At 51.9% G+C, this 13221-nt stretch overlaps 1 protein-coding gene and 3 non-coding genes across 4 annotated transcripts; 2 read left to right on the top strand and 2 right to left on the bottom strand.

The window, feature by feature from the left end:
* Positions 1 to 1960: 1960 nt before the first annotated feature.
* On the top strand, positions 1961 to 9044 carry MRPL58 (mitochondrial ribosomal protein L58). Its single transcript, XM_025467937.3, has 6 exons — positions 1961 to 2146; positions 4867 to 4903; positions 7535 to 7594; positions 8134 to 8216; positions 8305 to 8474; positions 8740 to 9044. Exons 1-6 carry the CDS (start codon positions 1961 to 1963, stop codon positions 8822 to 8824), a joined length of 621 nt encoding a protein of 206 aa, XP_025323722.1. The 3' UTR covers positions 8825 to 9044.
* A 3217-nt stretch (positions 9045 to 12261) lies between these two features.
* On the top strand, positions 12262 to 12334 carry TRNAR-CCU (transfer RNA arginine (anticodon CCU)). The gene has a single exon. It is a non-coding gene; the product is annotated as a tRNA-Arg (tRNA).
* Positions 12335 to 12599: 265 nt separating this feature from the next.
* Positions 12600 to 12672, bottom strand: TRNAR-CCU (transfer RNA arginine (anticodon CCU)). The gene has a single exon. It is a non-coding gene; the product is annotated as a tRNA-Arg (tRNA).
* Positions 12673 to 13001: 329 nt separating this feature from the next.
* Positions 13002 to 13074, bottom strand: TRNAR-UCG (transfer RNA arginine (anticodon UCG)). The gene has a single exon. It is a non-coding gene; the product is annotated as a tRNA-Arg (tRNA).
* Between the last annotated feature and the right edge of the window lie 147 nt (positions 13075 to 13221).

Genomic DNA, 13221 nt, shown 5'->3' with positions numbered 1-13221 from the left:
TGGAATGATGCTGACTTTATTATTCATAATCCCTGAGCTGTTGACCTGAGTGAGTCCCTGGCTTTGCTCCCTGGAGCAGCTTATTCCTGTCACCATAGAGATGCCTCAGTTCCCTCTGAGGTTTTGGGACTAAGACGGGGAGGGACCCAGGAGATTCCCCTTCCAGCCTAGAGCCTGAAAGGCAAGTGAATGTCAATCGCCATTCCCTTCCTAGTTTGCATATACAAAGCCAGGGCCTGGGAAGTAGTTTATTCCTCCCTAGGGGCATATTTTGCTAGGTAATTGTGCTTTTACTAAAAATAAAACACATGGGTGGGTCAAAGGTTGAGCGGTTGAGCGTCTGCCTTTGGCTCAGGTTGTGATCCCGGGATCTGGAATCGAGTCCCACATTGGGCTCCTTACATGGAGCCTGCTTCTCCCTCCGCCTGGGTCTCTGCCTCTCTTTCTGTGTCTCTCATGAATAAATAAATAAATAAAATATTTTTTAAAATAAATAAAAATAAAACTTCATTACAAATAACTAGGATGATTAATCACAAATTGAGCTGTTTTCATTAACCACATTGCCTCTCAACAAAGTAACTTCACCAACAACTCTTTACAAACACTGCTTCCTCTACTTTGAACCTTTCACAGAGTTAGAACTCCTCAGTTTTGAAGTTCATGTCTTAAGAACCCTGCACAAGGGCTCTGCATAGCCTGTCTGTGGCTGCCCAAATCTCCACTCACCTCCCCAGCATTCTTTTATCTCCTGGCTAGGAGAAACTGTCATCATGCCCACAAAGCTGTTTCTTCTGCGAAGGGGTGTGGGTCCGCTTTTAAAAAACATCTCTTTCTCCACCTGCCTGCTTCTCCTCCCATCTGGTATTTGCCTTGTGGAGACTTCACACACCTGCTCAACCAGGATTTGCTTAGACTGCCTTGTGAATGAACCTGAAGTTACTAAAACAGCTCTAGCAGACTTCACCTTTCAAAAACACACTCCCAAAGAACTCACCTTTTTAAAAAAATTTTTTTTTTAGGGACATAGGGACATCTGGGTGGCTCAGTGGTTGAACGCCTGCCCCTGGCTCAGGGCGTGATCCTGCAGTCTGGGGATTGAGTCCCGCATCAGGCTCCCTGCATGGAGCCTGTTTCTCCCTCTGCCTGGAAACCTAAAAATAATAATAATAATAATAATTACATATATATAATATATATATTATATATATATATATGTATGTATTTGAGAGAGTGAGAGGAGGAATACAAGTAGGGGAGAAGAGGGGGAGAGGGAGAAGCCGACTCCCTGCTGAGCAGGGAGCCCCAGGTAGGACCCAATCCCAGGGCCTGGGGATCATGACCTGAATGGGAGGCAGACGTTCAAGTGAGCTACCCAGACACCCCGAAATAGCTCATCTTACAAACATTTATTGAGTACGTATGATGTGCCAGGTTCTGGGTACTGCAGACCCAGCAGCGAGCCAGTGCCCTCCTGGAGCTTGTTATATTCTGATTGGAGTCAGGCAGTAGACTAAAAATAATAATAAGATTGAAAAAAAAAAAAAGATTGAGTGACGTGAAAGGAAAAAAAGGAGATAAAGCAGCGCAGAGTCAGAGAAAAGGGGATGGAGCCGCACTAGGCCAGGCGGGGCGGGCCTCAATGATGGAGAGCGGTCCTGGAGAAGGGCGCAGCCCCAGAAAAGGAGAGAAGTGATGTTTCGGGGGGACACGGATTCCGGGGGTTCTTCTTGAGAGCCCTCTGGCCGGACAACGTGTTTCCCTCCGCCGCGGCGGGCCTCCGCGCTCCTACCCTGCCTCCCGGAGGAGATGCCGGGGACAGCGGCCCGGGGGCGCGGCTCGCCGCCTCTCTGCGACCCGGGCGGGAACTGACAGCCGCGCGGAACTGAAGTCCCGAGGGAAACAGGCTCGGCGGGACGCGGAAGGAAGCGCCCACCGGAAGTGGCCCGGAGACCCGAACATGGCGGCCGCCGCGTCCCTGCGCTGGGGCCTGAAACGAGCCGGGGCCTGGCTGCTCCCGTCGTCCGCGCGCTGCCCCCGGCGGGCTCTGCACAAGCAGACGGACGGCCCCGAGTTCCAGAGCATCTACAGCCTGGACAAGCTCTACCCGGAATCCCGGGGCTCGGACACCGCCTGGAGGCTCCCGGTGAGCGAGGAGGGCGGGGAGGAAGGGGAGGAAGGGGCGTTTCCCCGCCGCTGCCGGGGGACCTCAGCTTGCCGGGGCCGCATTGGCCGGGCGGGAGCAAACTGGAGCCGCGGGCAGGACGGGGTGGGCGGCGGGAGCGAGCAGGGCCGGGGCCGCGGGACGGGTCCTGCCTCTAGCCCCGCCCCCAGCCCCGCCCCCAGCCCCGCCCCCTGGAGGCCAGGGAGCATTCAGAGTTTCCAAGAGCATCACCCGCTTTTCCGCGTTGGTTACGGGGCCTCCAAAGCGGACGCGAAACCCAGAGGCTGCCAAATCGTTTGGAACCATTTGGGAAGTTACATGGCCCGTAGCTTCTAGGAACCCCAGCGCGCCTGAGGAAACTGGGCTTCTCTTCAAGACGCGTTTATTTCCAGCCCGCTGCGTACAGGCTCTTCGGTCAGGCCCCGGGCAGGAGAGAGAGAGAGGACCTAGCCAGTTCTGGTTGCGTTTCCACCTGCAGGACTGAAAGACAACATGCATTTATTCACTCACCCATTCAACAAACTTCAAATGAAAACATGTTTGTGTGCACTATGCTGGACATGGAGATAGGGAAGTGGAAAAACAAAACAACAACCACAATCTGAGTGTTTGTGGAGCTTATCTTCTAATGGAGGGAGACAATAAATAAAATCAGAAATACAGAGTGTGTGAGATGGTCGTTAAGTACTTTGGAGAGAACAAAGCCTGGAAGGAACAAGTGCTAAGAAAGGGGGAAGGATTGTTGTTTTAAGTAGGATGGTCTAGGAAGGCATCTGGGAAGATGGCATTTGAGTAAGGACCTGGAAGAAGCAAGGCAGTGAGCCAGGGGAATAGTGGGGAGATGAACATCCCTGCAGCCACCTCAAAGTGGTAGATAGCATGCTCCACCTGTTCAAGGAACAGCAAGCAGGGAGGTGTGGCTGAGCAGGGGAGTCAGAGCAGGTGAAGCTGAAGAGGAGAGGGATGGGATGGGGCAAGGCCTGTTCACTGGGTTAATAGGCCTTTAGCTTTACTCTGAATGCCATGGAATCTATGGAGGATTTGAGGCAGAGGCGTCCAGCTTAGTTTTACAAGGATCACTCTTGAGCTCAGTTGGTGGAGCGTGCAACTTGGGGTTGTGAGTTCAAGCCCCATGTTGGGTGTAGAGGGTACTTAAAATTAAAAAAGAAAAGTAAAGAAACAAGGATCACTTTCATAGAGCCTTACAGTGTGGACTGTAGAATGGCAAGAACAAGAAGGCCACTTACAAGATCGCAGTAACACAGCCAAGAGATGATAAGCAGAGAGGAGGCACTATGACTCATAAGAATTGGTCAGGTGTTAGGTATATTCTGAAACAAAAGCCTGTAGGATTTTCTGATGTATTTTCTATAAGAAGTGTGAATAAGGGGGAATCCCTGGGTGGCTCGGCGGGAATCCAGGATCACGCCCCACGTTGAGCTCCCTGCATGAAGCCTGCTTCTCCCTCTGCCTATGTCTCTGCCTCTCTCTCTCTCTCTCTCTGTCTCTCATGAATAAATAAATAAAATCTTTAAAAAAAAAGTGAGAATAAGAGAAGAATTGAAGTCTGAGGTGGAAGAATTGAGTTGCCATTAGTGGAGATGAGAAAGTTGTTTGTTCTTTCTCATTCAACAAAAAGTATATTGTGTACCTACTTGTGTCAGGCACTGTTTGAAGCACTGCAGATAAAACAGAGGCCTTGCGTCCTGGAGGTGATGTTCTAATGGAAGGAGCAGACAGTAAAGAAATGAGGAAGACACATCAGGTAGCAAGGAGAAATAATGACAGACCAGGGTGCTGCCAGAGAGTTTGAACCAGGAAATTGAAAGTGATGAACATAGACGATATTTGCATCAACACAGATGCAGTGCTCTAGGGAAAGGAGTAGGATAGAGAAGAGAAAGGCTTCCAGGGGCATGTCAGTGTTTAAAAGTTGCAAAAAGCAAGCAAAAGAACATGGGAAAGTCATAGGGAGGTAATAAGGAAGCTGGTGAGGATAGCTCAGGAAGAGGGAGAACAGGCCCTGAGGAAGCTGGCCTGGAGTCTTCTGTGCTACAGAGAGTGCAGGGGGATGAGGATTTCACTCCCAAGTCATTCTAGGATGAAAAGGAATGAAGCCGGGAGGGGGGGGGCCATGTGGACATGGGATACCATGAGTTTGGGTGGCCAGAAGAGCCTCAGAAGGCCTGTGGACATGGGGCTCACAGACTTTACTACTCAGAAACAGCACAGGAGAGACACGGAGGTGAGAAGTCCTGGAGTGAGTAGTTCCATTTGACACAAACTATCTAGGCAGATGGCCTCTCACGTGAGCCCCTGTGGCCCAGGAAGGAACAAGGTGGCCCACCAGGTTTGTTGCTCTGGGTTAGTAGAGCGTGTTCCTTTTGGAGTCTGTCTGAGGCACATGTACTGTGGAGCCTGCCTTGCTTCCAAGGAGCCAGGCCCCTGATGGTTGGTACCCAATGCTAGCTAGCTAAGGCTGGAGATGTCAGTTCCAGTTTCCTAGTAGAGTGTTTCAGAGGTGGTACCTCTGGAGCCTGGGGAAACTTTTTCTGTCATCCTGATATGATTTTGCTGCGGACCTGAAAATAGTTGTATTACATTTGCATTGTGGCTTTACGTCCTTTCTTTGATTGCCCTGGACCAGTTAGGAGTCACAGAGCAGGTAATGTTAATTTGATACTGTGTATGTTACATTGCAGGATGATGCAAAGCAAGCCAATAATGACATTCCACTAGGTAAGTAATTTTATTTTATAAAAAAATCAGTCACTTCCCCCACTCCTCAACATTCCCTCCAGAAAAAAAAAAAAAAAAAAAAACATTCCCTCCAGATCTTTCCAGCTTAACAAAAATAAACTGTCTTTTGGTGTGCAAAAGCAGAATCCTCTCAGTGCTCTTTAGAAGGCCAAAAAATGGTGGTATAGCCACTCTAGAGTGTTGCGTAGAGTACATGTGCGAGCTCTTGATGATCTTGCGGCATGGGCCAGTATCTACTGTAGATGAGTGGATGGTTATTTGGAAGAAGTTAAGCTGCAGGGAAGCCTGGGTGGCTCAGCGGTTGGGCGCCTGCCTTTGGCTCAGGTCATGATCCCCGGATCTGGGATCGAGTCCTGCATCGGGCTCCATGTGAGGAGCCTGCTTCTCCCTCTGCCTGTGTCTCTGCCTCTCTCTGTGTCTCTCATGAATAAATAAATAAAATCTTAAAAAAAAGAAATTGGATATGAGGACTGGCTTGAGAAATGGCAAAGAAAGGGCAGACTTGGTGGCTGGGGAACAGAAGGGTGGGACTTCTCCCTGTAAACTGTTTGCATAACTTTAGAATTGTGTGCAATACAAGGCAAGGCCTAACAGGCAGAGCCTGGGAAACAACAAGCCTTTTTTTAGAATCAGAGAGTTTGTGACATCCACAGACAGTGAAAGGAGTAATAGCCATAGGTGCCGGCTCCTTGTAGCCCTTGTTCAGGGTGACACAGAAACAAAGAGGCTAGTTAACTGAGACACAAAGAAGAGGCCACTCTGTGGCCTAGGAGCTGGTGCCTTGCTGCAACTAGCAGTTTGGTCGCCGTCAGCTATGCCTTGAGGAGTACTTGTGGCTGGAGGTGGCAAGAAAGCCCGTCTCATCAGAACCAAAGGCAAAGAGATGGTCTCCTGACAGCCTCCAGGGAGATAGGTGGGAACCAGCCATGTTGCAGCTCCTCACTTGTCTCAGGTGCTCTTGTGTTGGGGGGCCTCACAGACCTTTTTGAAAGACAGACCCTGCCCTGGCAGCCTCTGTGGATACAGGCAAGGTTGCCGACACGGTGCTGGAACTGTCCCCCTACAGTACCATGCATTCCTCACCTATGCAGAGAAATGAATTGATTTGATTTTTCAAGAGGAAGGAGGTCTCTAGGGGCACCTGGGTGGCTCAGTCAGTTAAGTGTCCAGCTCTTGATCTCAGTTCAGGTCTCAAGCTCAGGGTTGTGAATTCAAGCCCCACACTGGGCTCTGTGCTACGCATGGAGCTTACATTTTAAAAAAAGGAGTGGGGGATGCCTGGGTGGCTCAGTGGTTTAGCGCCTGCCTTTGGCCTGGGACGTGGTCCTGGAGTCCCACATCGGGCTCCCTGCATGGAGCTTGCTTCTCCCTCTGCCTGCGTCTCTGTCTCTCTCTCTTTCTCTGTGTCTCTCATGAATGAATAAATAGAATCTTAAAAAATATATATAGACGGGCGCCTGGGTGGCTCAGTCGGTTAAGCATCTGACTTCAGCTCAGGTCATGAACCCAGGGTCCTGGGATGGAGCCCTCCATCGGGCTTCTTGCTCAGCTGGAAGTCTGCTTCTTCTTCTCCCCTCTGCCTCTCCTGCTGCTTGTGCTCTCTCTGTCTCTCAAATGAATAAATAAAATCTTTTTAAAAAGGGAACAAAGTCTCAGAAGCAGTCCTGAGATGGGCCACCACTGCCCATCAAGGCCTGCTCTCCACTGCCTTGGGGCCAGTTCTTTGCCACCCATACCTCTTGCAGCTCCATCCAGTCTTCTGAAATCTTCCCACTACCATGTCTTCCCCACTTTCCTCAGACACTGTGAGTCTGTTTCCCACGAATTACAAAAACAGAAGGAAGGAACCTCATTTTACATTTTACAGACAAACAAACCTGAGGCCCAGAGAAGCAGAGGGACTTTGCCAAGATCATAGTGATAGAAGCAAGGTTCCCAGCTCCAGTTCAAGTACACTTTCATCCAGAGGATGTTTCTACACGCTGACAGGGCACTGGACCACACACTGAATATCTGTCCCCTTGCAGCTTACAGTCTGTGGGGATCCCACATCCACCACATTTTGAAATAAACAACAGTAAACTAAGTTTGTCCCTTAGTTTGAGCTTTTGTGTCTGTGCTTTAAAACAAACAAATTGTGGGGCACCTGGGTGGCTCAGTGGTTAAGCATCTGCCTTTGGCTCAGGTCAGGATCCCAGGGTCCTGGGATCGAGTCCCACATCAGGTTCCCCACAGGGAGCCTGCTTCTCCCTCTGCCTATGTGTCTGCCTCTCTCTGTCTCATGAATAAAAAAATCTTAAAAAAAAAAAAAAATGGCAAAAAACTTGGGGCAGCTGGATCTAGTGAGATGGACTGGACCAGAAGCAGACAACCCAGGTCATGATTTTACAGCCTCTACTGTGACCCTAGGAAGGGTACTTACTCTTGATTTTAGTTTTGACATCTGTGAATAATCTCTGACTTTACTGCTCTGAATGTTACATTAGTATATGTAAAAGCCATTGAAAGTGGGGTGTAATGGGGATAGTGATGTTGATAATAAATTAACAGTTTGTGCATTTTGCCATGGAATAATTTTTTTTTTTTTTGGTGTGTGTTCTGTTTTTATAGATCGTTTGACGATATCTTATTGTCGGAGTAGCGGTCCTGGGGGCCAGAATGTTAACAAAGGTACAAGGCACCTTGTTTTCTTTCATTTTAAAACTTGGCTGGGAGATGTACTTGAGTTCTGTGCTTACATTCATATGGGATAAAGGGATTTTTTTTAGCAGAAGCTCAAATACCACCAGTTTATAATAATCCTCTTTATTCTTTTGAATGTGGTCTGATCCTTAGACTCTCAGCTGTGGGTTGCTAGGACTAGGGTTGGCTTGTGGGCCTAAACAAAGGGAAATCACAGTGTGAGTTGGCAGCCAGAGAACAGGTTTCCTTCCTTCTCATGGAACCCATCCCCCATTCTTTTCAGACCCACTAAACTGTAAGAGAAGCACTGAGCATTTAGTTCCTGGAAGTTACTTTTTGTCCAGAAGTGCCTCGCTATGTTTGCAGGCTCATTCCATCACCAACTTTGCATCCCGAAGTTGACACAGGACAGAAACGTCCTTGGATGGATGTCTTGTCTCCCTGTTTCAGGATCATCACCAGCCACAGGGTGCAGAGCCTACTTGAGAATCTCAGTGACCGGTGCTCTCTCATCCCTTTATTCACAGTGAATTCCAAGGCTGAAGTCAGGTTCCATTTGGCAACCGCCGAGTGGATCGCAGAGCCCGTGCGGCAGAAGATAGCCATCACGGTAACCACGGACTCCTTTTTCTGTAATCCCTCAGTTGCATTTAAACCTTTACTCTGTAGAACTCAGGTTTTGCCTTTGTTCTCTGCAGCATAGAAATAAGATCAACAAGTCAGGAGAGTTGATACTCACCTCTGAATGCAGCCGCTACCAGTTCCGAAATCTGGCAGATTGTCTTCAGAAAATTCGAGACATGATTGCTAAGGCCAGCCAGACAGCTACGGAGCCATCCAAAGAAGATGCTTTATTACATAGGCTCAGGTGCCAGAAAGTGCCCCAAGCTCCTCTCAACTGATTCTTTGGGGGTTGAGGGGTCACAGCACAGAGGAGACAGGAGGTAGGGGGAGGGCACGACTTCCCAGCAGAAGGTGGGGAAGCTCTGGGAGTGAGAGAGGCCTCCTACCCGAGTGGGGCCCCCACAGTGCTGATCTGCTGCTCTGCTTCCCACCCTGCTGCTAGCAACTGTCATCACTTTGAAAAGCATCGATGGGGCATCTGGGCCTAATTGCAGTCTTTTTGTTTTCAGGATAGAAAACATGAATCGGGAGAGGCTGAGAAAAAAGCGAATAAATTCTGCCATAAAAACAGGCAGGAGGGTGGACATGGACTGAAGTCCCCTCCTGAGCCACTCGGCCCTCTCTGGGGGTCCAAGCTGCAGCAGCCCAGAGCCTGACACCGGCAGGAGACCTGAGAATGTTCATTTGGAAAGAGGGATGCAGGCCTGAGTTGCAAAGGTCTTCATAGGCAATCACGTGTTATCGAACCTTAATTATCCATTTCATGTATTAGCTGCAGTAAAACTCTGCAATAAATGCGATAGGCTTCACCTCATGCAGAATGCTTCAGAACAGAATTCCAACCTTTTCTGTCCATTGAAATCTGCCTCACAATTGTGGAGCGCACTGGTCAGCGGGGGGAAACAACAATGAGCTGCGGTGTCTGCACTCAGGGAACATACCTGGGGTGGGAGGGCTGAGACAGGTTAGCAGACCTCTGAGGGTGAGGGGGCTTGAAAAGGGAATAGAATCTTAGTAGAGGTGGGGAGGGACATGCCAGTTGGAGGGAACAGCATGAATATGGGAAAAGAAAAGGCTGGGGTGGAGAACCCAAGGAAGCTATCTGAATGATGGATTCGAGCCAGGGGGTTGTGGGAGGTGAGTCTGGAAAGGGAGACAGAAGCTCAGTGTGGAGACTCAAATTCAAGTTCAAGAGTTTAGATTTTAAGAAATGTAGGTGACAAGGAGGGGCGCCTGGGTGGCTCAGTCAGTTAAGCATCCAACTCTTCGTTTTGGCTCAGATCAGGATCTCAGGGTCATGCACTCAGCAGTGAGTCTGCTGGCGCCTCCTCCTGCTTGAGCACACATGTGCATGCTCCTGTGCACGTTCTCTCTCTCTCTCTCTCTCTCTCAAATAAAATCTTTTAAAAAAGAAATGTAGGTAAAGGGGAACTGCTGAGATTCTCAAGTGGGAAGGAGTACCACGTGTTAGGGACTGTCACATGCTGTGGGGTTTTAGAGGCAAGAAAAGAACGAGTTGGAACTGAAAATAGGTTTTTGCAATCTTCTGGGTATGGGAAGCACCCAGGCCAGCATAGCTATAGCAGCTCACTCTGGTGTGTATTAATTTATTAGAATGTTCTCTATAATTTTGACCTAGTTCACTCGTTCAGCAGATACTGCATTGTGATGCTCTAAATGCCAGATAATTAGCTGTAGTAGTATATACACTTGATGTGAGCAGGGCCCTCATCAACAAAGGGGTAAAAACTTACTGATAAATGACTAGCAAGAGTCCCCTCAATAGACTCAGAGCCCAGGAGGGGATGAAGCTCATATGCAAGACGGTGCAACGTTGATTTGTTTATTCGTTAACAAATAGTGAAAGCCAGGCACTGGTGAAGTCCCAGGGACTCAGCAATGAACAAAAGGAGTCCTTTCTGAGGCACCTGAATGGCTCAGTCAGTTAAGCTGTCTGCCTTCAGGTCATGATCCTGGGGTCCTGGGATCCAGCCGTGCATCGGGCTCCCTGCTGAGCAGGGTCTGTTTCTCCATCTCTCTCTGCTGTTCCCCCTGCTTGTGCTCTCTGGCTCGCGCGCTCTATCAAATAATTTTTTTTTTTAAAAAAAAGCTCTTTCTTCCAGACAATTTACATTCGATCAGGTGATGATAAAAGCTGAGAAGAAAAATGGATTCCTGTTACGGTAACAACCTAAAATGTAGTAAATAATTTGTCTGAATAGGCTCTGGGAACCAGAGAAGCAACTAGTTCCAGCTTGAGGGTCAGAGAAAATAAACTTGCTTGCAGTGCTTGAGATGGGGAGGAAGGAGGGGAGGGGCAGTCATGCAAACAAGGTAAGAGCTTAAAATGTGACAGCTAGGACATTTAGACTACCTCTGCAGAGGCTGTCGGGAAGGTATCTGCGAATGGACAAGGAGAGTGAAGGGAGATGAATGGACAAGGAGAGTGAAGGGAGATGAGCATAGGCTGGCGGACTGACCCATGTAGGAGGCAGGGACCCATCCTTGGAACTAGGGCAGTGGCAACAAGAAAGGAGAGCCACTACTAGCAGGTGCAAAAGGATGATGGAGACAGAAGATGGCCCCAGGTGGAGCATGGAGCAGGTGTGTGTCACACGGGTGATGCTGCGTATGGAGACAGGGGAGGCACAAAGGGTGCAGCCTCGGGAGGATGCTGGGATGGAGGATGGTGGGATGAGAATGGCTTTGCCTGTGAGGAGCTGACTCGTGCGGCCTGAGGAGGATCGCACCGAGGTGAGCCCAGGAGAGGGGGTGGAGTCCTGGGGCCGCGAGTGAGGATGCGGTTGGAGGATGCGGGATGGAGCGCAGAAGCAGAGTGTTGCGGATGGTAAGAGCCATGGAGGACAAGCAGCGCAGAACCTGGGGACATGCTGGGTTAGATGGTGGCAGCAGGGGAACCAGGAAAAGCATCCCTGTGGGCTGACCCTGGAACACAGTGGTGGACCCAAGAGGCCCCCAGAAAACACTGGTGACACAGGAAGGGACCTGGAAAGGCATTTGGGATACACTGGAGGGAATGAAAAGATAACAGGCTGGGGGACAGGGAGTAGAGCACAGGGATAGGATCCATCCTTAAAAAGGGCGGAGGGCTGGGCTGCCTGGCTGACTCGGGTAGAGCATGTGACTCTCGGGTCCTCAGTTCGAGCCCCACTTTGGCAGTGGAGCCTACTAATAAAACAATTGTTTTTTAAAAAAGGCAGAGGACCAAAGAATGAACACAGGTGACTGCCCAAGCCAATGGCTCCGTGGAGTCCTAGTTGAAAGCAACGCAAAACTGCTTTCGGGTGAGGAAAGTATTTAGCGGGAGGAGGAGGTGGCTGAGCGGAGGCGGCACAAGGAGCCTCCTGGAGGGACTTTGGTTAAGGTAAAGGGGCGCAGGTCAAGGCAGGGGACTGGAGCCAGGTGGGCCCAACTCCCCCCTCTTGCTGAGGTTAGGGGAGGAAGAGGTGAGTTTCTGCAGACTTTCCACATGTCGGAGAGATTAAAACAAAAAAGGTGTCCACACCCCCTGTGCCCTGGGTGCTTGGAGACGGGAGAGGCAGGTTCTCGACGCAGGCACGACGGGGACTAACAAACAGCTGCCTCGGCCGAAGCTTCTGCGGGAAGGGCGGGGAACTTGAGGGGACCCTAACCCTAAACGTGGGTGACGTTTGCACATGAGCTCGTTCTTTCCTCGTGTTACGTTTTGTAAACTGTCCTAAAGGAACGGCGTATTGGGGCGAAGGATCGATGTGGCTCTACATATATTTGTTTTAGATCTGATGCGTATCTGACCGGAAAGATTTGTCCCTCCGGGTCCGTGCACTGCCTCGCGATGCTGAAGATCCTGTGCTCCGGCTCCCCGCCTGCACTGGTGGCCCTCGCGCTCCTGGAGCCCGTCGGTCCTGCACAGGGGACACCACGGCTGGGGCGCCGGGCTCCCGCGGCTCCCGCGGCTCTCGCCCCGCTGCTGACGCCCCGGCGCGGGCGGCCGAGACTAGAGGCCCGGAAGGCGCCAGCTCGCCCCGCAGGCCCCAGTGGCCTAATGGATAAGGCACTGGCCTCCTAAGCCAGGGATTGTGGGTTCGAGTCCCACCTGGGGTAAGGGCGCCTTTTTGGCGCCGAGCCTCGGCCGCGCTGAAGAGCCCGAAGATGACCGCTCACAACTTTTGTGCGGTCCGCAGGCCGAGACCTCGGAGGCCGGACTCGCCGGGGAGGCTTAAAGGAGCAGCGTGTCCCCAGGGACCGCGGGGACACCTGGGCCGGAGCGGGGAGAGCAGACCGTGCTGACCCCTCTCCGCGAGCTTGCGGAGCCCCGGTCGCAGGGCCCCCGGCACCAAAAGTTCCCGCGGGGAGAAGCCGCCCGCGCCACCCCAGGTGGGACTCGAACCCACAATCCCTGGCTTAGGAGGCCAGTGCCTTATCCATTAGGCCACTGGGGCGCGACAACACGCGGCGCCCACGTGGTCGGTGGTAACGCGCAGCCGCACGCGCGCGGCGCTCCCGCGGGGCTGGACCGCGCCCCCGGACCCGAGCGGCCGCTGGAGGCCGAGGCTCGGCGACGAGGCCGCGTCCCGCGGGGACCACGCGGTGCTGGCGGCGCGCAGGTGCACGGAGAGGAGCGCGCTTCCCGGAAGGCGAGTGCCGAGCGGCCTCGGGGACCCGGCAGGGGACGAGGAGGGAAGCAGAACGAACCGCAGACGAGGCCGCCGGGCCGGGCCGCCGTGGCCCGCGTCACCGAAGGGCAGGCGCCCCTCACCCAAAAGGAAGCCGACCACGAAGGGACTCGAACCCTCAATCTTCTGATCCGAAGTCAGACGCCTTATCCGTTAGGCCACGCGGCCGCGACGCCCAGGGGGCCGCCGTGCGCGGGCCAGGTGCAGCCCCCTCGGAGGTGGCGGCGCGGGCGGCGCGGGCGGGACCTCAGGCTGCGTCGCAGGTGCGGCGGGGCCGGAGCCCGGTGCGGCTCCCGCGGCAGCGCCAGTGCTGGT

Source organism: Canis lupus, chromosome 9 (assembly GCF_003254725.2).
Source record: "Canis lupus dingo isolate Sandy chromosome 9, ASM325472v2, whole genome shotgun sequence".
NCBI lineage: Eukaryota > Metazoa > Chordata > Mammalia > Carnivora > Canidae > Canis > Canis lupus.
The sequence above is the reverse complement of the archived record's forward strand: the minus strand, read 5'-3'. Positions and strand labels throughout refer to the sequence as shown.